This window comes from Mastigoproctus giganteus, chromosome 3, assembly GCF_048544385.1.
Source record: "Mastigoproctus giganteus isolate SK-2022 chromosome 3, ASM4854438v1, whole genome shotgun sequence".
Lineage (NCBI taxonomy): Eukaryota > Metazoa > Arthropoda > Arachnida > Uropygi > Thelyphonidae > Mastigoproctus > Mastigoproctus giganteus.
This window is the reverse complement of record NC_143577.1, coordinates 244,092,974-244,116,172: the sequence shown is the minus strand read 5'-3', so window position 1 is coordinate 244,116,172 and position 23,199 is coordinate 244,092,974. Positions and strand designations below refer to the sequence as shown.

General features: G+C 36.6%; 1 protein-coding gene across 1 annotated transcript in view; it reads right to left on the bottom strand.

The window, feature by feature from the left end:
* Positions 1-4,891: 4,891 nt before the first annotated feature.
* Positions 4,892-23,199, bottom strand: part of LOC150088987 (uncharacterized) — a 65,509-nt gene continuing 47,201 nt past the window's right edge. Inside the window, exons 6-8 of the mRNA XM_090370374.1 lie at positions 20,267-20,371; positions 13,221-13,423; positions 4,892-5,104 (exon numbers count right to left, since the gene is read on the bottom strand). Of these exons, the coding sequence (XP_090226500.1) occupies positions 4,892-5,104; positions 13,221-13,423; positions 20,267-20,371 (521 nt within the window). The remainder of the gene's footprint in view (positions 5,105-13,220; positions 13,424-20,266; positions 20,372-23,199) is intronic.

Genomic DNA, 23,199 nt, shown 5'->3' with positions numbered 1-23,199 from the left:
GACCACTATAAAGACTGCGAACTATGGGAGGTCTGCTGTGGCAGAGCATTTCTGGGAGAAGCAACATCGGATCTCCCCTGAAGATGCGGTCATAACTGACCGTGCCCATGGGTTCTGGGAATGCAAGTGGCTCGAGAGCTTATGAATCGGTGCATCTAGTCATAATACTATCAACAGGGCCAGGGGTATGCATTTACACTCCCTGTTTGAGGCAGTTGTCCTCAGACGTGATGATCGATTTCGTATTGCACGCTCCAGAGCCACTTCCGTTTCCGGTGCGCAAGTGGGAAATGCCGACTATGTGCCTGGTGAATCATGTGTTTGAGTGCCATGGGCCTGTTACTTAAGGATGTTGCACCAGTAATAGTACACTGTTGAGGAAGGAGACAGTGGTCTCTTAATGCTTTGGTATTTTAGTATATTTTAAAGATTTTAGCATTGTTTTTAATCGTTTAATCTATTTTATTATTAATTTAATGTAATAGTCTAGTTTAACCGATATTTGTATCATATTTATTTTATTTTATATATTTTATTTTATAGTAAAATTTTAACCACTTGGCTGGTGTTTGAGTGTAATTATTTCAATATGGAATTACCCAGCCCCATAGGCCTTTTTGAAGATATAAATCCTAAAAAATTCAATTACACCTGCATCAAAACTTGCAGGTGTAATTGAATTATTACACCTGCAAGTGCATAATTATTGTTTACTTGGAATTATATATGCAAAGGACCTGTCAAGTCAACATGAATATTAACTATTTTTACCTTTCACCTCAATGTGCTAGTTTTAGTTTCAGTGTATATAAACAATACATTGCTGAAAATGAAACTAGCACAAGTTGATGTATGTGCTGCAGAAATTAGATATTCTTTGTTTTATACTTAATTGTTGTACAAAATGTGTTTTTTTTGGACTCAATAATGATTATTATTATTAATAAATTGTATTGTATTGTATTATTGATGTAAAAAGGTTCATTTAAAATTATAATTACTATTTATCTGTTAATTACTTCATTATAATAAACATTAATAGGCATGCATGCTTCAGCTTAAATTTTTGTGCTCCTAATAGTGCATCGAAAATGGAAGTGACTATTAGTTTCATGTTTATATTTTATGATTAACTTTTTTTTATTTTTGATTTTCAGAAAATTAATAAATCTTTTGTTAAAAATAACATCATCATCACCAGCCATTTTCAATCCACTGCAGGATGAAAGCCTCTCCAGCAACTTTCCAGTTCCTTCAGTTTTCTGCAATGGCCATCCACTTACTATGCCCGAACTCATGAATTTCATCTGTCCATCTGTTGTTGTCTTCCAGGTCTTCTTCTAGCTCCTCTTGGGTACCATTCTGTTATTTTCTTAGTCCACCTGTCATCCTGTCTTCAAGCTATGTGTCCTGCCCAAGACCATTTTAGTTCTTTAGTTTTGATAAGAATGTCCTTTACTTGAGTTTGCTGCCTAATCCATGTGTTTCTCTTCTTATCTAACAGTCTGATTCCTAATATAATTCGTTCCATTCTTCACTGCATAGTTCTCAGCTTCTCTTCCATTCTTTTGGTGAGTGCCCAAGTTTCACTTCCATAAGTCATGATGGAGAGTATACATTGGTTCATTATTTTATGTTTCAGACAAATTGGGATATTGCTCCTCAGTATGTGACTATATTTCCTGAATGCTATCCATCCAAATTTATTCTTCTCTTGACTTCCAGCCATTTATCATTATTACTTACCCAGATAAGTATATGAATCCACCTTTTCAATTACTGCTCTTTCAATGATTATATCACTTTCTGTGGCATACTTGTTCACCATTACTTTTGTTTTAGCCATATTCATCTTTATTCTGAAATCATTCATCTTTATTCCGAAATCGTTACTAACTCTGCATAACTGCAACCCCAGGGGCTCTCATCTTGTGAGTATGGGCTTGGCACACCCAGGGTCCTGAGCTGTATATCATCATTCTTCTCTTATATTATATGATTCCCTTCTACTTCTGACTTTCATTTTCTCTCTCTCTCTCACAGGGTAATTCAGAAATTTTTTTTTTTTTTTTTGGCTGGTGCAGCATAAGCCTCAGGCTTCCTTGCACTATATGGCTAATAATAATAATAAAATAATAATAAAACTGATTGAGATTTATCTCTAATTCTTTGGGATCGTAGCTTATGATCACAATGTCATCTGCAAATCGTAAATGGTTTATGTACTCTCCATTCACACTGACTCCTTTCTGCGACCAGTCTAATCTTCTGAAAGCTTCCTCAAGGGCAGCAAACAGCTTCAGAGATATTGTTTCTCCTTGTCGAACTCCTTTCTCGTTTTTAAATTTGCTACTGTCTTTTTCTAGTCTAATAAAGGTGGTAGCGTTCTCATATATTTTCTTCAAAATCATAATATATGGGGTATCAATGCCTTGTCTTTCCAGTGCCCGAAACATTGCCTTATGCTTTCTAAACTGTTAGTAATGACAGATCTGTAATTTTCAATTTCTGATTTGCTGCATAAGATCCTTTCTTATGCAGCAAAACTATGATTGCATTATTCCACTCCTTAGGCATCACACCTTTTCTAATGCATTTTGTGAAGTCTTGCCAGTTTTTGTGTCATGTCTCTTCCTCCCAATATTAACAACTCTACAGTAACTTCATCTTACCCCAGGGCTTTCTGATTCTTCATTTTATTCAATGCATTCTACCTCATCAGGAAGGATATCAGCTATGTTGTATGTTTTACTAATTTGTGATCCATCTTCCCTACTGCTGGCATAATTCCCTCGCTCCTTGTATAATTCTCTATAGTAGTCTTCTGCTATTTGAATTATGCCTTCTCTACTATTTATAAGAACACCATTGCTATTCTTCAGTTTCAGTATCATTTGTCTTTCTGTATTACTGCTCATGGCTGCTGATTTAAGTCCTTTGTTATCCCTTAATGCTTGTTCTACTTTTCTTGTGTTAAATCTTCTTATGTCCTCTCTGAGTCTCTTTCTAATGGATTTGCATAACTCGGTATACTCAATTTTATCCTTGTCAGTGTTTATCTTGTTCTTCATTTGTCGTCTTTGGTTCATCATGACAAGTGTTTCTCAACTAATTTTCTCTTCTTTGGATTTCTTTTTACCTATAGGTTTCTTGGGCTTTATCACTTTCAGAAAGTTGTAGTAGTCCTTGTCAATATCTTGGTCCTGAACAGTCTGCAGAAGTTCAAACTTGTTCTTAAGTTCCAGTACATACTGCTTTTTCTCCTCTTCTGTTATCTCAAAGACCGTATTATTTACTGTCAGTTTTTTCCTTTCTTTTCTTACATCTATATCAAGTGTGCATCTTACCATTCTATGATCACTTCCAACATTTACCTTCTTCAGGACAGTAACATCATTCACAATATATCTTCTGTTAATGAGGATGAAGTCAATTTCATCAGTTTTTAATCCATTTCGGCTCTTCTATGTCCACTTTCTGTTCATCCTTTTTTTGGAAAAAAGTGTTCATTAATGACATTCCTTGAGATTCTGCATATTCCACAAGTCTTTCACCTCTTTCAGTTCTTTCACCAATTCCAAAATTTCCTATAGTTCCCCTTTCTGCCCTGTTTTGTCTCTTTCCAACCTTAGCATTGAGGTCCCCCATAATGGGTTTTCTGCTCATCTAGAAGACTCTCAATTTTGGTGTGCATTTCTTCAACCTTTTCTTCATTTTGGCTCGATGTTGGTGCATAAATCATTATAACCTTTAGCTTGTACCTCCTAGAAATCCTGAGTAGTAGTCTTGACACCCTTGGTGATGTACATTTGAATTCCAAAATGTTGTTTTTTATATCTTTATGGACCAGAAAGCCAACTCCACCTTTGCTCCTTTCACCGTTTCCATTGGTGTACAGCAGATTTCCACTTGATAAACTTATAAATGATTTGTTTCTTCTTCTTGTTTCACCCAAACTGATGATATTCCAATTCACATTTTCTAATTCCTTTTCTAGCTCTAATATCTAATTTTCACCGATGAGCAATCTTACGTTGTAACATGCCAAGTTCAGTTTCTGTGCGTGGCAGCCTAGTCATACCCAGAGATTCTTAGCACCCTCTGCTTCCACTCTGATCCTCTTGCTGCAGTAAGAGGGGGGAGTTAAAGGCGTTGGGGACTGAGGGCCATTTGTTTCGTCGTGCTGCCATGTGCTGGAGGGTTTGGTCTTTTCCTCTTCAAGCTGACCAGGCATCTTGAAGGGAACCACTCTACACATTCATTGCCACCTAAGTGATGTAACCGGGCTTACTATCGAGAAGGTGTGCATGAGTGGATTTTAGGGAGGCAGGCCAACTGGACTTCTCCTAAATCTTCTGAAATAGAAAGATATTGGATCCACCAGTGTTTCAGACTGTCTGATAATACACAGAATGCCTGTTCCCCTCTAAGCCCCAAAAATAACATATCTAAAAAAAATTTTTTTTTCTTTTTTTTTTTTTTTTAAATTTTTTTTCATTCAGCAAAAAAAAATTTTCATTACAAAGTAAAAAATGACATCAATAAATATGCAATCCATTAGTAAAGGTTCAAGCAGTGACATACTTCAAACAGAATTCAAAAAACCAAAAACTTTATCCAGAAATAAAAAAAACAAACTTGGGAACCTTCAGGTGCAATGCAAGCATGTTTGTTAAAATCAGGGACTTAAGCACTGCCAGTTAATAAGTTGGAAATTATTAACAAATTACAGTATTTGGCTTATTAAAAATCATCACATAACTGTGGACATATTTTTATGAGCTATGTTAACACCCTAGAAATAAATGTTCATAAGAAAAGAAAACATTAAAGATTTAATTCTCAATGTATATTACATGATTATGTTTTTTATAACTGTGTATCAAAGAAATTATTCATTCCCATTATCAGAACTGTCATTATCAGAATTCCCATTATCAGAATTCTGTGGTTTAACACTATACACATTATGATAATGATCCCTAGTAAAGGATAAAACAGGTGAGGTTTGAATAGCTGCGTGAAGTTGACGACTTCTCAGGAATGACTCAATGACAAAGCGATTCATGTCTGTGACATCTGGATGAGTTCTGTACTCTTCAAGCTGAAAAAATACTCATAAAATCAAGAAAACTATGGAAAAAAAATAAAATAAAATATACAATTCTTATATCTAGTTCTTAAATCCTGCACTATTTGAATTTTTAAAAATCAATGGTAATTAAAACAATCCAATTCATATTGAAGAATGCTTGGACTACAAAAATTCTTTCACTAAAACTACTTTCAAAACTATGAGGGGGGGGATTCAGAGTCAGTAACAAAAACAACTTTTGTGAAAGCTTTCAAATAAAGTAAGAATAAAATGAAAACTTTCTGGCAATTTTCCCTAATTTGATTATGCTTTTTGATGGTGAACAAGCAATTTTATTTTGCAATTCTGTTACACTTCAAGAGGCATAATCTACATAAGAAAATTAGATATGAGAATATTTACAAATTGTACAGTGATGCTTCCATTCTAAAATATTAGAAACACAAAAAGCCGTGCAATCCAGTAATAGAAGATGTACGACAAACAAGTGCATCTTCCAGTATACAGATTTCTATTTAAATATATAGTTTAATCACTCTATAACCAAGTTTCTTGATTGACAAAAATGTTTCATTATAAAAAAACATTTCACTATAAACTCTTAAGTTTTCAGAACCCTGTAGAACAAGTAAATGTTATAAAGTATCAATTTATGTTATGCGACTTAGCATAAAATGTACAAAACTTACACCGATGAGCCAAAAAATTATGACCACCTACCTAATATGATGTTGGTCATCCACGTGCAGCCAAAACAGCTCATACCTGGCAAGGCATGGATGCTACAAGATTTTTAAATGTGTCTTGTGGTATCTGGTACCAACACATAACCAGCAGATCCTTTAACTCCTGTAAGGTCCATGGTTGAGAAGCCGCAGATCAGAGTTGCTGTTCCAACACAAACCACAGATGCTCGATGGGATTGATGTCCGAGAAATTTGGAGGCCAGGGCAATACCTGGAAGTCTTCCTCATATTCTGTGAACCAGTCTTGAACAATCCGGACAGTGTGGCATGGCGCATTATCCTGCTGAAAGACGGCACTGCCAGAGGGGAAGACCGTTGCCATGAAAGGATGTACCTGGTCAGCAATGATGTTTAGGTAAGTAGATGTCAGAGTGCCTGGCACAGGGATGACTGGACCCAGGATATCCCAGCAGAACATCGCCCAAAGCATGACACCGCCGCCACTGGCTTGTTTTTGTCCCACAGTACATCCAGGTGCCATTACTTCCCCAGGTAAACAACACGCACGTACCCAGCCATCCACATGGTGCAACAGGAAACGTGATTCATTGGACCTTCTTCCAATCACTCAAGGTCCAGTTTCGATGCTCGCATGCCCATTGTAGGCGATGTAGGTTAGCATGGGAACTCGAATCGGCTTGCGGCTAAGCAGCCCCATTTCCAGCAGGGTTCAATGTACTGTGTGTTGTGACACATTACTCCCATCACCAGCATTCTAATTACCGGCAAGTTGCACCACAATCACCCTTCTGCTGTCACATACTATCCAGGAGAGCCTTCGCGCACCTCGAGCATCAGAGCCATGGTTGTCCAACACCTCGCTGGCGGTTTGCGGGTTTTCCCCCCTCATACGTCTTTCGGTAGGTACTAACCACGGCTGACCGTGAGCACCCCACCAGCCATGCCGTTTCAGATATGCTCTGACCCAGTCATCTGGCCATTACAATTAAGCCTTTGTCAAACTCACTTAAGTCTGCTGCCTTTCCCATCTGAAGAACAAGAGTGACACTGATTAACAGAGCTCAGTATCAAGTGTTTTTTATAGTGTCCTGACCTGCGCACGCACCGTAGTTCACCTGCAGTTGAACTACGCAGTTGATTTGCATAATGACTCGCTGGTCATAATGTTTTAGCTCATCGGTGCATATGTCAGTGCTTAACCATGCTTAAAAAACACTTTTTTGATGGGTGGTACAATGGAAAACTCTCTTTTTTGAAAAATATTAAACCAGCAAAAAATCTCATCCTTTATATTTCCTTGGAATTGCTGTCCTAGTCTAATAATATTAAATGCTCAAAATGCATATTGTGATGGTCTTAGAAAGTCTGCTTCATTTTTACTGTCTTCATCTTCTTTTCCCAGAAAATCAGTTTTTCATACACTATTAACAATGTTGCTACTAGCAGGAAAGCCTGCAATAGCACATCTTAAATGAAATCATAGAATTTTAAATCATTTTAATCATTTGTTATGGATGATCTTTTCTGAACAATCTGATCAATTACTGTGACAGTCAGAAAGGAACTGAATGTGAAAAATAGTTTTTTATACTTAAATTTAAGTAAAGCTTTTGCTGCTGTTTCACATGAAAGACTACTGTACAAACTGTAGCAGTGACAAAATGTAAACATCAAAGGATGCTCAATTATATAAAAAGTTTTAATTATTTTATTTAATAAAAGAACTGTAGTGTATCAAAACATAAAAAATACTGTAATATATAATTAGTTTATTAAACTGTCTAAATTACGATTCCACAATGCAGCAATGTGTGATTATCAAAAAAACAATTCTGTGTTGTCATTTCATTTTGTTATGCTTCTGGAAAGTTTTCTTAACAACTGTTCAAGAATTTCACAAATCATCCAAATTTTTTTTTATTAATACCATAAGAAAGTGCTAAAGAATTAATACCCTTGAAACACCTTGGGAGTTTTCCTCACTGATTAGTAAAAGTGGAAGCTTCTCAGTTCCTAAAAAAATGGCTCAATCGTATGGTTACTCTTTTTTTGCCATTTAGCCCCAAAAATATTTATCACCTTCAAAATTTAAGGTTTTGTTGTGTACATTTGTTAAAAAAAAAAGTGCCATTTAATCCATGTTAAAAAAGTGTTTCAGGTTATATACTTTCAAAAACTTTTCCAAAACATCCCCTTCCCAAATCTAGTAGCTGTTAATGTTAACACTTTCACCAGAAATTGCATTCGATAAAATTTCATCTTGAACCTATAGAACCAATTCAAGATAGCTTGAAATCCTGGCAGATTTAATTCTTTTATCCACTGTAAAACTGCTCCATCCATCATTCCCTTGTTTAAAAAAACTGTGTGTGTACCTTATAAGCATGAAATATGTTTTATATGAAAACATTCTTGGCTTGGAAGAGGTTAGTGAAATCCAAGCCAATAGCCTAATTACCCATTTTATTGTAGCCATTTGTTCCTCTATCTTGGAAGAGATTAGCAAAATCCAAGCCAATAGCCTAATTACCCATTTGTTGAATAGTATGATGCCACAATCATACTTCCTGCAGTCTGAAGTTAGTATGACTGCAACAATACAACTATTAGTCATATGACTGCAACAATACAAATATCTGTCAATAATTTCTTTTTTTGTCTCACATTTTAGCATCATTAGCACATGTTAGTGTCACCAGCATCTAATCTTAACTTTAGGGACTTGCATATACTGCAGTTTATGCATATACTCCTCTTGTTGGTGATGAGGTTCATCAGTCTTTAGATCCTTTCAATTTTGGTGCTATTGCTCTACAGGAACCGTATTATCATTCTGGGAAGATTTCCGGATGCCCAATTTCCTTGCAAGTTGTCCAGCCTGACCATTCCACGAGGAAAGTGGGCATATGGAAACTTTCCCAGAATGATAATACGGTTGGCGATATATGTAGAGTGAAGTGCTTGTTATCCAATGGCCAAGTGATACTTACAATGGTTGTCTATATTTCTCCTAACAGCGACATATGGGATATAACTGACTTCATTAATTTCGTTTTTCTGCCATACCCATGATCATGAGCAGCAATGTCAACATTAACTTCGGATTGGATGAAACTAAACCGTTAATTACTTTCCTGTATGAAATGTTCAATCTAACTCTCAACACTAATCCCTCAATTTAAACTACAAGATTGGGTACCTCAATCGATGCTGTTTTCTAGAGACATTTAGATACATTGCAATTGCAAGTATACGTCTCTTACTTTAGTTATCATAAATCCATTGTATCTTGTCATTCAGCTGAAATTATGGAAATTTGTGAATGATCAACAAAATATTTACAATACAAAAGCTCTTTTATTTTGTAATCAATATATACAAATCAAAATACCTAAAAGAAATGCAAAGATTAGTAACCTTTATGGGAATGACGTAATTTGCATCATTTCTGTCTCGCATTTTCATTCCCACATTACTTCAGTCTGCTACTTACTCTATCGAATCAGCGTTAGTGACTGGGTTAGCGTCATTTAGGAAATGATATAACTTGCGTCATTTCTGCATTGCATTTTTGTGACAAACTGATTTTACTTCAGTTCGAAATTTAGTAGGTGCCGCCAAAGATGTTTTCACATCAAAAATCAAATACTGATGTTTTTAAAATTGTTGATAGACTGTTTTTCATAATACCAAATTTTGCACTGATATCTGTTTATCAACTTCTAATACTTTTAATTTGTCACTGATATGATATTCAAGCACTTCCTTTTCAGCATTATGGTGTTTTTACTACCTGAAATCGATTGTGGAACTGATTGCTAGTTTCAAATTTGTGGAGACTTACTGAACAAAGAAGATAGCACATGGATTGGACTGCAAGTGTATCCAAAGCAAAGGTGTCTGAAAAGACTGTTGGAACCAATATGGAAAACTTTCCAGTAACCTATTCCTGATTTGTCAGTTTGATGATCAAAATGAATGGTGCTTGTTTCTCTAGTTTCTACTAATCCTGACAACTGCTATAAATTAAATTGTATACCACATAAATATTAGCATAGAGTAAACTGAAGAGTTTTTTATTTAAAAGTTATTATTCCATTTAATTTAATACTGCACTTGGTAATAACAACCACTAAGAAAGCTTGACATGTTTTGAACCAAAAATGGCTGCAGCTGCAGGAGAAAGCAAGTGCAGTATGAATGCACTTGCTGTTGTCACAGCACCCAATATACACATATATATAATATCCAAAACATATATACATCCAATATACAGGGTGTTAAAATTAAAGTATCCCTATGTAGAGGACTCTGGAGTGAGTTCTAAGGCTCGTACTGAAGAGAAATTTGGACAACAGGTACAATAAAGAATGCGCTCACCATTTATTGGAAAAAAAAATTAGTTACAAAATTTGTCACTGTATAGCGCGTAACTACTTATTTACGATTATGCAAATAACTTACGTTATTTGCATAATCATAAATTATTGACACAGCGGCACTACTCAGCTCTACTGTACTGTATAAAAGCAAAGCAGTCTCTTCAAAATCATACAGTAGATGTTTGCCTGCACTACAGCAGCAATGCCAACAACGTTGAGGGAAAAGGCACTATTAGTGAAGCTGTACTATCAGAACAGCAAAAATGCAACTGTGGCTATCAGAGAATTCTGGCATCAGAAGCACAAAGGCATGGACCTATGACTGTTTGTGCTGTCTGCAAAATGATTGTGAAATTTTAAGCGACAGGACATCTTGATGTTCAACCAGGTAGAGGTCGAAAATGAGTGGACTCCTCTCGTGTTGAAGATGTGGCTATGGCTGTCTTGGATTTATCAAGTCAATCTCCATGTGGTAGCACAAGTGTGCTAGCTGTTTCTCGTGAAGTGGACATGCCGTATTCCACTGTAAGGCTAGTAATGCATCTGGTGTTGTGGTACTATCCTTACAAGATGCACATGCTACAGCAGCTAAAGCATGGTGATGCAGATATTCGTTTCACATATGCACTTCAGTTTCTGGCACGAATGACAGTGGATATCACTTGGCCATGGAACATCCTTTGGATGATGAAGTCCACTTCTGCTTAAACAGACAAGTGAATACGCACAACTGTCACATTTGGGCAACAGAAAACCCTCGAGTTATCCAAGAGGTCCCGTTGCATTCTCCACAAGTGACAGTGTGGTGTGGATTTATGACCAGATTCATGATTGGGCCATATTTTTTTGAACAGGTAATACTGACTGGACCCAGCACCTGTTCTGTCACTGGACAGCGATATTATGAAATGTTGGCAAATTTTGCAATACCAGAGCTGCAACAACGTGTCTGCCTTCAGGATACCATATTCATGCAAGATGGTGCACCAACCTGCATCCAACTAAATGAGCATTTTGCATCTACATTCACACATGAGTAGTTATTCAGGGAGGGGAATGCCAGAGGTGAATTAAACTCTGGCAGTGAGCTAGATGATTTTGTAATAACTGAGACCAAAGTGGAGGGGAAATTTTTGAAGATAAACATAAAAAAGGCACCTGGCGTGGAAGGGATCTATCTAGTTATATTAAAGGGGCAGCAAAAGAAGTAAGCAAAACCCTAAGCCATAATTATGAGAGCTTCTTTGGACTCAGGGGAGATACCCATGGACTGGAGATGTGCAAATGGGACCACAATTCACAAAGGAGGATCAAAGGGTAACACAAGTAATTACAGACCTGTTAGTTTAACTTCTGCTCTAGGAAAATTATTGGAGGCACTGGTTAAAGAAGCATTGCAGGATCATCTAGACAAGACTTCAGTTATAGCTTGGACACAGCATGAGTTTGTTAAGGTGCAGTCTTATCTGACCAATTCGATTGGATACTATGATGTGGTCACAAAGGAACTGGATGCAAAGAATAATTTTGATATCATATATTTGGATCTTAGAAAGGCTTTTGATACTGTTGCACATGGAAGACTGCTGCACAAATTGGAGCAGTGTGGCACTGGAGGCAAATTGCTGCTATGCATAAAGGGATGGTTGAGTGGGAGAAGACAGAGAGTGGTAATCAATGGACACTGCTCTTCATGGACTAATATTATTAGTGGAGTCCCCCAGGGTTCGGTGTTGGGTCCATTGTTGTTTTCTGTATCTATTAATGATATTGATGATGGTATAACAGGCTTAATGTCCAAGTTTGCAGATGATACGAAGGTCGGCAGGGTTGTTAATGACACTAATGACAGTCTGCTGCTGCAACAGGATCTAGAAAAGTTGAGCAGATAGGCTGAGAGGTGGCAACTGAAGTTTAACATTGACAAATGTAAAGTACTACATATGGGAAGCAGTAACCCCAGAGTAACGCATCAACTGTGTGGTACTACACTGACAGTTGTAGAGAATGAAAAGGACCTGGGGGTAATTGTGCAGGCAGATAAGAAGTTATTGAGCAATGCAGACGGTCTGCAAGAGTAGCTTAATGGTGTCTTGTCATGATATACAGGAATTTTTCTAGTAGGGATAAGGAGGTGATTATCCCCTTATATAAGGCAATAGTCAAGCCACGCCTTGAGTACTGTGTACAGGTCTGGACCTCTCATTTTAAGAAGGATGTAGATCTGCTGGAATGAGTACAAAGAAAGGCAAGAAGATTAGTGAATGGAACAAACGGTTGCGCTTACAAAGAAAGGCTTAAGTGTTGCAAAGTACAGTGTCTGGAGACTAGGCACCTGCGAGGTGATTCGATTGAGGTGTATAAAGCCTTGAATGGTTTGAGTATGCTGAATGCTGATAGGATTCTTCCTCTTGCTCAGAATAATTGCCTGAAAGGGCATAAATTCAGTTGTAGGAAAGACAGTTGTAGGATAGAAGTGCAGAAGTGCTTCTATCCTACAGGAACAAACTTCCACATCGTTGTACAAGTTGATAGCTTGAATAGATTCAAGGCAGAACTAGACAAATATTTGGAAGTGCTTTAACCTACAGGAACAAACTTCCACATCGTTGTACAAGTTGATAGCTTGAATAAATTCAAGGCAGAACTAGACAAACATTTGGAAGTGCTTCTATCCTACAGGAACAAACTTCCACATCGTTGTACAAGTTGATAGCTTGAATAGATTCAAGGCAGAACTAGACAAACATTTGGAGTGAGTGGATGGGTGAAACAAGAAGAGTTTCCTTTTTTTTTTTTTTTTTTTGGCTGATGCTACATAAGCTTGCTTTCTTGCATCATGTGCCTTTGCTAATGTTAATTGTTCCCTAATACATCAGTCGCGCTGGAGCAAATTCATGCAGTGAAAATGCACACTATAGACTGTATATTTTTCACACATTAAAATTCATTTGTGACTTTTATAAACTATACTTCTAGTATTAATTAGAGCTTCTTATTTTAAGGCGAAATGTATGTTATAATTAATTTACTTACATCCATCCACTGACATTTGGCAATCTCCTCTTTGCACAGAGTTATCTTGTTTGTGATAGGTCGTAACTGGCAAACCACATAAATATCACTACAGTCAAATATATGTTGATGCATATGTCGTAACACTATAATGGAAACAAATTCAGTATCTATACCAGTCTCTTCCAAGACCTCTCTCCGTGCTGTGTCAGCAAATTCTTCTTCTAAAAAAAAAAAAAATCTTTAAATAAATAACTATTGTGGGCAAGACTATCATTACTAACTAGAGAATTCTTTCTTATCAATATAGTAATTTACCCAAAATTAACTATGCTAATGACAGAAAAATATATTACAAATTAATATCAACAGAAATACTTTTTTAATGAAGAACATAATTATATTGGCAGGAAGTACATATTTAACTTAAACTGTACTGCACGTGTGATGAATTGCTCATGCTCATTATGGAATGTACCATCGCTTTCTTGATTTTTTCAGATCTCCATGACACTCACAATGGCATGAGATAGATGCGTGGGTTTTTGTTTGTTTTTTTTTCTGAATTTGGGAATGAAATTATACCTTTCTGTGAACCAATTTTAGTTAAATTATGATGCAATATTTTCTGTTTTTGTTTTGATTTTAATATTCAGTTGGAATCTAACACACTTTGTGCAAATATGCAGTCTAATTTTGGGAGAGTACATGGACTGCAAAATGTTTCTTAGTTTCTTGACAGGTGGGTGGGTGGATGAATAGGGAAAGGATCCCTGTACAATGGGCCCTCTCACACTGGGTGTAATATACTATAATGATAACTTTTTTTTTCTGAAAATTTTCATCCCATTACCAGAAATTTCTAGTCTGCATGATTAAAAACTGGAATATTGATAGAAGTGGAGTATAAAAGAAAAATAAAGTGAAAAACAGATAGAGCACAAGAAACTATAAGCAATAAGATAAATTATTAAAAAATTATTTTTGGAGTATTTAGGCATACTATACTCCAAAAAAGCTAAAAATTAAATATTATAATAAAACAAAATTACATCTAACAGACAGTCAAGGCATGGGTAGATATGTTCAATTTAGGAGTGCGAGTGATCTATTTTTTGGTCTCTCCGTCTGGGGACGTTTTATTTTAAACTTTATTTCTTCAGTAAATGTCAGTTTGTGTAAGATATTTTTGGAGTATGCCCTGGCATTCAATGCCTTTTTTTTCTTAACACATGGTTACTAAGTGATGCCACTCATTGTCTTCATGTGGAAGGCAGTGTATTGACAGCAATATTATTTGTCCTGAAACAGCTGCCACAGAAATGCCACTGAGTTTTTAATTGAATAGTTGAATACTGAATTTGCTTCTTTCAGTTCATTTCTTAAAAATATTGACAATTTTAGGTTGATTTATGGATAACAAGATTTTATTCTTTTCTAATTTGAGCACAAGCTCAAGACTTGTTGCTGTCACTGAAGAGAGTAGTCCCAGACAGAGAAACAGAAAAATACAATGCAATGAAGCATAATATCATAATAAGTTTACTTTTATTGTGGAATTACGATGGAATTCCAAAGTGGATTCTGAAACACCTTATGGTACATTTTTGTACTAAATTTTGTTACATTTTGGAATATGTACTTTGATCATTTACTTCATAATAAACTAATTACATAAACAAATGGAATGCATGTGTTTTAATATACAATTTATTTAATGAATGTTAACAAACTACATTATGTGTGTGTGTGTGTGTGTGTGTGTGTGTGTGTGTGTGTGTGTGTGTGTGTGTGTGTGTGTGTGTGTGTGTGTGTGTGTGTGTGTGTGGTATGGTTGTTTATTGCCACATTAGCTGCTATGGCTATAGCGCACCACTACATTATGCTGTTCATATAGCACATTATGTCTTAATGTTATTATTGTGAAATTTATAAACAAGCAAAATTATTTTTAAAACAATAAAATTTCCATTTGGCATATTTTATCCTTTTAACAATGTACGGTTTTTCAGAGCTATATTATATATAATTTGAGTGGCTTATATCTTTTTCAACAAGTTGAAAAATATGTTATAAGCCACTATAAGGTATTATAAGATGGTTTAAAAAAGAGAGGTTGTGAAGGGGACCCAACAAGATGGGTCCTTTTCCCAACACCTCCTTTTTAATCCAAAACTTTTACTATTGATCTCCAATAAAGAAAAAACAATATAAGATTTAAAAAGCAGTAAACAAATTTACAGTAAAATCTAAATATAAACATGAATTTAAAGTTTCAAGACTACAAGACTAAAGTTTAGGTGCCTCCGTAACCAGGTGGGCAGGAGCAGTAGTGCGTAGCACACGCTTCTTGATTAGACTGGGGTTCGAGCCTGTGACCACCAAATACGGAGGTTGCGGAAAGGTCAGGGAATGACCACCGCATATCCCCGAAGCAATATGACCTTAGTTGCTAATGCTCCTAAAAACCAAATAACAAACAAACAACTAAAGTTTAAATTTCAAAGTTCTGAGCATAAAATAAATGAAATATATACTGCTTTAGTATACATGGGATGTAAAAAACCATAATTCATCGGTAACCATGTGATGCTGGGGAGGGGGATACTGAATGAACAAATGAATTCAAAAAATTACTGTACTGTATTAATACACAGATAACAAAACATTCAGCCTGAGCAAAAGAAATTACTTCATAAAAGATGTACTGTAGAGCAAATAATTAAGAGTAAGGCAGCAAAAAATTCCACATGAAAAGCATGGATGTGAATTGCACATATCACTTACGCATACATGTACATTAAGTCTGGTATTACCCTATATACCGCCGAATCCTACAAAGGAAACAATGCAAGAGGTGACCAACTGGATCCTTCACCACCTCCACACTTTACCAATGAAAATTGTCTGTGGAAACTTCAACCTCCCTCCATGTCAGGATCATATGAAAAGATTACTCCTATCACAGCTAAGCATTGCTGGCCTAACTATAGCCAATGAGGGCCCCACAAGGGGAACAAACCAACTTGACCTGATCCTCACATCAATACCATGTACACTTGATACTCCTCAAGATGGTTATTTTAACTCAGACCATGACCCAATCCTAATACAACTGGAACCACCAATCCCAATTTTTAACGCAAAACAACAGGTGATATGGAAAACAATTTACAGTCCCAAATATCTCGATGTTTCCAAATGGATTACAGCAGCATCTCTCATCCCACGGTATGTTCTTGAGTCATGTGATACCCTACTAGCGGCCGACCTGTTAACTAAATGGATTATCACGGTAGCTCAATACGTGGCCTCAAAGACAGTCACAATCACTCCCCACTCTAGAGCATGGTGGACCCCACATCTAAACTCCAGCTTTCAATTAAAACAGCAACTCCATAAGCAAAATTAATGATAGGATAGCCTTTTCAAGAGCACAAGACATTTTCAACCGCCAAAAATCCCAGTCCATCAAAATAGCTCTTGATGGACTGGGATTTTCTGGGATTCCAAGTTGCTCTGGGAACTACTAGTTTCCCAGAGCAACTTGACCCCCAGAGATGGATTGACTTCATTACCCGATTTGAAGACGTTGCGGCATCCAACAATAATTTCGACCACATATTCAATCATAGTAGACAGGAATCGCTGACATCCATCACTATATCTAAACACCAAATCATAGCAGCCTTGAAGTCAACCCCATCCTCTACAGCTATGGGTGCAGATGGAATTCCCCAGTTCATGCTGAGATGCCTGGGTCCATATATCATCCAGCCCCTTGTTAGCATCTTCAATGCAGTACTAACCAAACACACCTTTCCCCATCAATGGAATGTCTATTTGGTAAGGCCACACCCAAAAATAAGAATGCCATCATTAGAGAAACACTTCAGACCCATCTCCTCCTCATGTTTCCTGAAACTACTAGAAAGGACCCTCCTGCCAATTCTAACAGCTCACATACTTCCAGATGCTCCGCCACAAATTCATTCATCACTACCAAACAGGTCCACCATTACCAATCTCCTTGCCACCACCCACAGCATCCTTACAACTTTGGAAAGAAGAACTCCTCATAACCTACCTCAACATCAAAGCAGCATTTGATGAGTTCAAGTACCTGCCCTCCTATGACTCATTGAAGACCACTACTCCATAGGAGATGTATTGCATTTCCTCTCATCACTTCTTCAGAACTGTACAATCATACTCCATAATTCTGAAAAAAGCTATACTAAGCAAATATCTACAGGAGTACCACAAGGGGGAGTCCTCTCCAGTCTCCTCTTTACTGCCAACATCTCCCCTTTTATAATCCAGAGACCAGATATATTTTCTTATGCTGACGATTTAAAAATACTGACCACCATCCAAACAAATGCAGACCCCAATGTGATCACAGAAGAAATTAACAGTGTGCTCCTCGCACCATTGGCTACCTCAAACAATTTGGCCTTAATATCAACCCAGCAAAGTCTGAGTGCATGCTCTACTCCTTGAAGAAAGAGCCCACAACCATCTCGCCAAAGATTAATGCAGTATCCATACTTCCTGTTTCATGTCATTTAGATTTGGGGGTGGTTTTTGACACAAAGCTGACATTTAACCATCACACCAAAAAACTCATCAGGTGAGCAGCACACCTGAAATGGTGAGCGAAGCAGCACCTTCATTACGTCTCAGACAAGGTTACCACAACAAAATATGTCAGGACCATCATATATCCCCCGCTACTTTATGCAGCAGAAATCTGGGCATAGGCAGCACCCACGAACACAAAATCCATCTGGGCAGCAGAGTACTGGCTCCTCAAGTGGGTAACCTACAAACACAGGATACCACCCCAATCCCATACAACTTAAATGGCCCTGGCCCTAGGAATTCCCAGGCTGCCCTCTCTCATTGAACAAAGGAGACTGGTAATCACGATAAAGATGCTGACCGGTCTCATCACATCTCCTTCGTTCTGGGATCTCTGTGGCTGGAGATTCCACCTGCCCAGCTCCGAGCCACCCCAACAATTTGCCCTTTTCACTCATGCCTCCACTTAATCAGATCGCTTCCTATCCTACCAGATGCTCGGAAGAATCCAGGGCATTGATGCCGATTTAGAGAAATTTGCTGTTCATCATCATCATCATCAGCCATTTTCAATCCACTGCAGGATGAAGGCCTCTCCAGCAACTTTCCAGTTCCTTCTGTTTTGAGCACTGGCCATCCATTTACTACCCAAAAACTCATGAATTTCATCTATCCATCTCCGCCTTTGTCTTCCAGGTTTTCTTCCAGCTCCTCTTGGGTACCATTCTGTTATTTTCTTAGTCCATCTGTCATCATGTCTTCGAGCTATGTGTCCTGCCCAAGACCATTTTAGTTCTTTAGTTTTGATAAGAATGTCCTTTACTTGAGTTTGCTGCCCAATCCATGTGTTTCTCTTCTTATCTAACAGTCTGATTCCCAATATAATTCGTTCCATTCTTCGCTGTGTAGTTCTCAGCTTCTCTTCCATTCTTTTGGTGAGTGCCCAAGTTTCACTTCCATAAGTCATGGTGGGGAGTATACATTGGTTCATTATGTTACGTTTCAGACAAACTGGGATATTGCTCTTCAGTATGTGACTATATTTCCTGAATGCTATCCATCCAAAATTTATTCTTCTCTTGACTTACAGCCATTTATCATTATTACAGCTAATAACTTGTCCCAGATACGTATATGACTCCATCTTTTCAATTACTGCTCCTTCAATCATTATTTCCTTTTCTGTGGCATACTTGTTCATCATTACTTTTGTTTTAGCCATATTCATCTTTAGTCCAAAATCCTTACTAACTGTGCATAACTGATTAAGATTTTCCTCTAATTCTTTGGGATCGTGGCTTATGACCACAATGTCATCTGCAAATCGTAAATGGCTTAGGTACTCTCTGTTCACATTAACTCCTTCCTGCGACCAGTCTAATCTTCTGAAAGCTTCCTCTAGGGCAGCAGTAAACAGCTTCGGAGATATTGCTGTTAACCGACACTATAGGAAGAGGATTCCGGATCCCACACATCCCATGCCCTCTAATCACTCAGCATAGACAGAGAACGTCCTCGAAGCAATCTAATGACATGCAAATTCACCCCAGGTTCCTTCCAGTAAGGAATAGTCAACGACTGTCCGGACAGTCTGCATAATGAAATGCCTTCTCTTCATCGCATCCAAGCCAACATTCCCTGCACTCGCCACTTTAATGCTTTGATTAATTACTGAGCATACCGGGAAAGGAGCCAGCAGTGTGTGCATCAACTGCTTCTGTTCATGCTATTCCTCCCATGAGCTGCGAAGACGAAAATCGGGACTTCCAAGTGTCATTTTGTTAATTTAATCTAAATGTTACGTTACACCAGTATTTTTTTAATGTAATTTCATTTAATGTAATTTTTATGTCATCTTATTTTTATGTAACCTAATGACATTATGGAAGTCATTGTATCGTCTTATTAATGTCGTATGTCACTTGATGTTATTTCATTTAATTTTTTTTATGTCCTATATCACTTAATGGCAATTTATTTATTTCTGTAATATATCTGCTTATCATCTCTATAAATGTTAACCCCTGGCCTTTTGGCCGTGAAGTGACATTGCGACACGACCCAATCAAGTAACTGTCACAATTGAAGGTGAGGCAATAAAAGACTCTCTCTCTCTCTCTCTCTGTCTATCTATCTATCTATCTATTAGCAGATGCAATCAATATTGCATAAAATCAATACTTATACATTGGAACAGTTTCAAGAAATCCATGGAAATTCCAATATATTGAATTAAAAATTAACAGTATTTTACAATAACCACACAAAAAATCATGCAAAAGCTTGCTTTTCAGAATATATTAGAAGATATATTACATTATATCACATTAAAACAGGTCTTTATTTTGCCTTTATTACAGCTTTTAGCAACATTATTTGTAATTAGCACAAAGATCAATTGTACAATATTAAATTAAAGAGATTTTCTTGTATTTATTAGATAATATTAAATGTTATTGTAAATAATTCAACAGTACACATACTTGGGTTACTATATCCTCCAGGTAACTTCCAATGGGCTTTAATGTGATACTTCTCCTGAATTACTAATATCTGGTTTTGATCATTAAGAACTAGTCCTCCTACACCTGTATAAAATTAATGTAAAATCCATCTGTTATTAATATCTTCAATTCTCAGAAATATGTAATTATTTAAGTGTTTATAGGAGAAAAACTTTCTGATACAAAGTTAAAAAATATTGAAACACTGATTTACCCACAAATTTCTAAAATTATTATAATTCATTAACTACTATATAATAGTGCTAGAAACAAGAGCCGTGCACTCCAAAGTGGAAATGACAGTAGAATTCATTACATAATGGAAACCATTGAAGTTCCAAGTTAAGGCATGACTATGTTGGACATTCCCTAACTTGGAAAAAATTTCAGTGGAACAAATTCAATTAAGGGAATTTGTCATATGCTGAATAACTTAACCTCACTGTTTAATTTCTCTCTGTCATATTAGCACTCGCTCGCTCGCGCTCTCTCTCTCTCTTTCTCTGTCTTTTTTGTCAATTTATTGTAGATTTCAGCAATGTTTTTTTTTTTCTTAAATGCAAATAATATAACTGTGATACTGTGAAAGGTTGTGGCCACATATTGGATTCCCCTTTCCAACAACTCTTGTTTAAATCAAAAATTATGTATATATAAAGTATTTTTGATTTAAATTATGTATGTGTAATGTATGTAAATGTATTTTGCATGTGAGTCCGGAGGAATATATACATATATATACATTTTTGCGGTCATTTCAAATAATGTTTCAAATACCACTTCAAAGAACATTAATAATCTTTCAGTAAGTGCTGCCATCTCTTATCTATGTTTCTAATAGATTTTATAATCAGAGGAGGAAGAGATTGCACTTCCTCCTCCATGCAGTCAATGTCTGATTTCGGCATAGAAAAACTTAAATTGTCTGGAATTCAGATCTAGATATTGATGAAATTCAATCAAATGACATACAGATGCAGAAGATAGTATTATATCAAAAAAGAAATGATGGCAAGTTTTTTAATAAAATCTTATGATTTTTTTTTTATTCTAATTTTATTTCTGAAATAATTTCATTTTTAATATTTGTAACCAAGTCAAAATAAGAAAAAATAACATTCAAAAATGAACAAAGAGTTTTCATTTTTATGAATTTTCAAAATTTCATGAAAAAACTCACTTCATTAAGATCACTGCTAGAAAAAAATTCATGGCTCATGGCCAAGACATGTTCAAGGAACTCACTCTGGTTTGTTATTGTTATTTGGTTTTTAGGAGCATTAGCAACTAAGGCCATATTGCTCCGGGAATATGCGGTTGTCATTCCTTGACCTTTCTGCATCCTCCGTATTTGGTGGTGATGGGACTCGCTCTGGAAAAGGTTAAAATCACTATAAAGTAAAAAATAAACTCCAAGAACCTCAATCACTATTTTATAATTTTTGGGAGTCTATGGCTAATCTCAGAGCTTAAATGCCAATACAACACTCTCATTAGAGGATACACAAAGGAAGCAAGGTAGAAGTTTCTCTGGCAGTGAGTTTTACTGCTAAAGAACCTAAAACAAGGGGAATACAAAAAAAGCAAACATGTATATTAATGATATCTTTTCTAAAGTATACTTTACTACTTGTGGCAAAATGAATTCAGTTTTTCATTTACTAGCAGTAACATTTTAATCTGAGTTAAGTCTATGATTTCATACTGCAGGTGTATATTGCAGTATTTCCCTTCCTTGATCTGTATACTGAACAGTCCCATAAACTGGAAAATCTGGATAATTAGCAGAGGCATATGATGCAAGAAAGCAAGCTTATGCAGCATCAGCCAAAAAAAAAAAAAAAATGACCCTCCCATTTCACTCCAAATGCTTATCCAGCTCAGCCTTAAATTTATTAAATTTATTTTGAGCCTACAGACTAGTAAGGCTCCTGAGTTGATGGAATATACCCTATAATCTTAAGGGAGGCGGCAAGTGACTGCATTGAACCATTGAGGCTAATTATGCAAGCATCACTAGCCTCTGGGGAGATTCCATTGGATTGGAAAAGTGCCAATGTATCTCCCATACATAAGGGTGGTTCTAAGAGTGAAGTGGGAAATTATTGACCTGTCAGTCTGACTTCAGTGGTAGGGAAAATCATGGAGGGTGGAATTCAGGATCATTTGGATAGAACTGAAATTCTCAAGGATACTCAGCATGGTTTTGTAAAGGGAAAATCATGTTTAACAAATCTAGTTCGCTATTTTGAAAGGGTCACTCATGAGATGGATTTAGGGAATAATTTCGACATTGTTTATTTAGATTTCAGCAAAACTTTTGACTCAGTCCCACATGAGCGGTTGCTTTATAAGCTGGAACAGGTTGGAATCACTGGGAAAATCCTTAGATGGATATCAGGATGGCTTCAGGGCAGGAGGCAGAGGGTTGTGATAAATGGCTATTCCTCAGATTGGGTTGATGTAAGAAGTGGGGTTCCCCAAGGATCAGTATTAGGACCACTGTTGTTTTTAATTTTCATAAACGACATTGATGAAGGGATAGAGGACGTGATGTCTAAATTTGCATATGATGTTAAAATTGGTAGAGTAGTTAATGATCACTGTCAAGCTGAGCTTCTTCAGAGAGACCTAGATAGACTTCAGGAATGGTCAGAAAAATGGCAGCTATGCTTTAATCCAAAAAAGTGCAAGGTATTACACCTGGGAAACAGTAATCCCAAAATAACTTATTCACTTAGTTTGTTATTGTTATTTGTTATTTGGTTTTTAGGAGCATTAGCAACTAAGGCCATATTGCTCCGGGATATGCGGTGGTCATTCCCTGACCTTTCCGCATCCTCCGTATTTGGTGGTGACGGGCTCGAACCCCGGTCTAATCAAGAAGCGTGTGCTACGTACTGCTGCTCCTT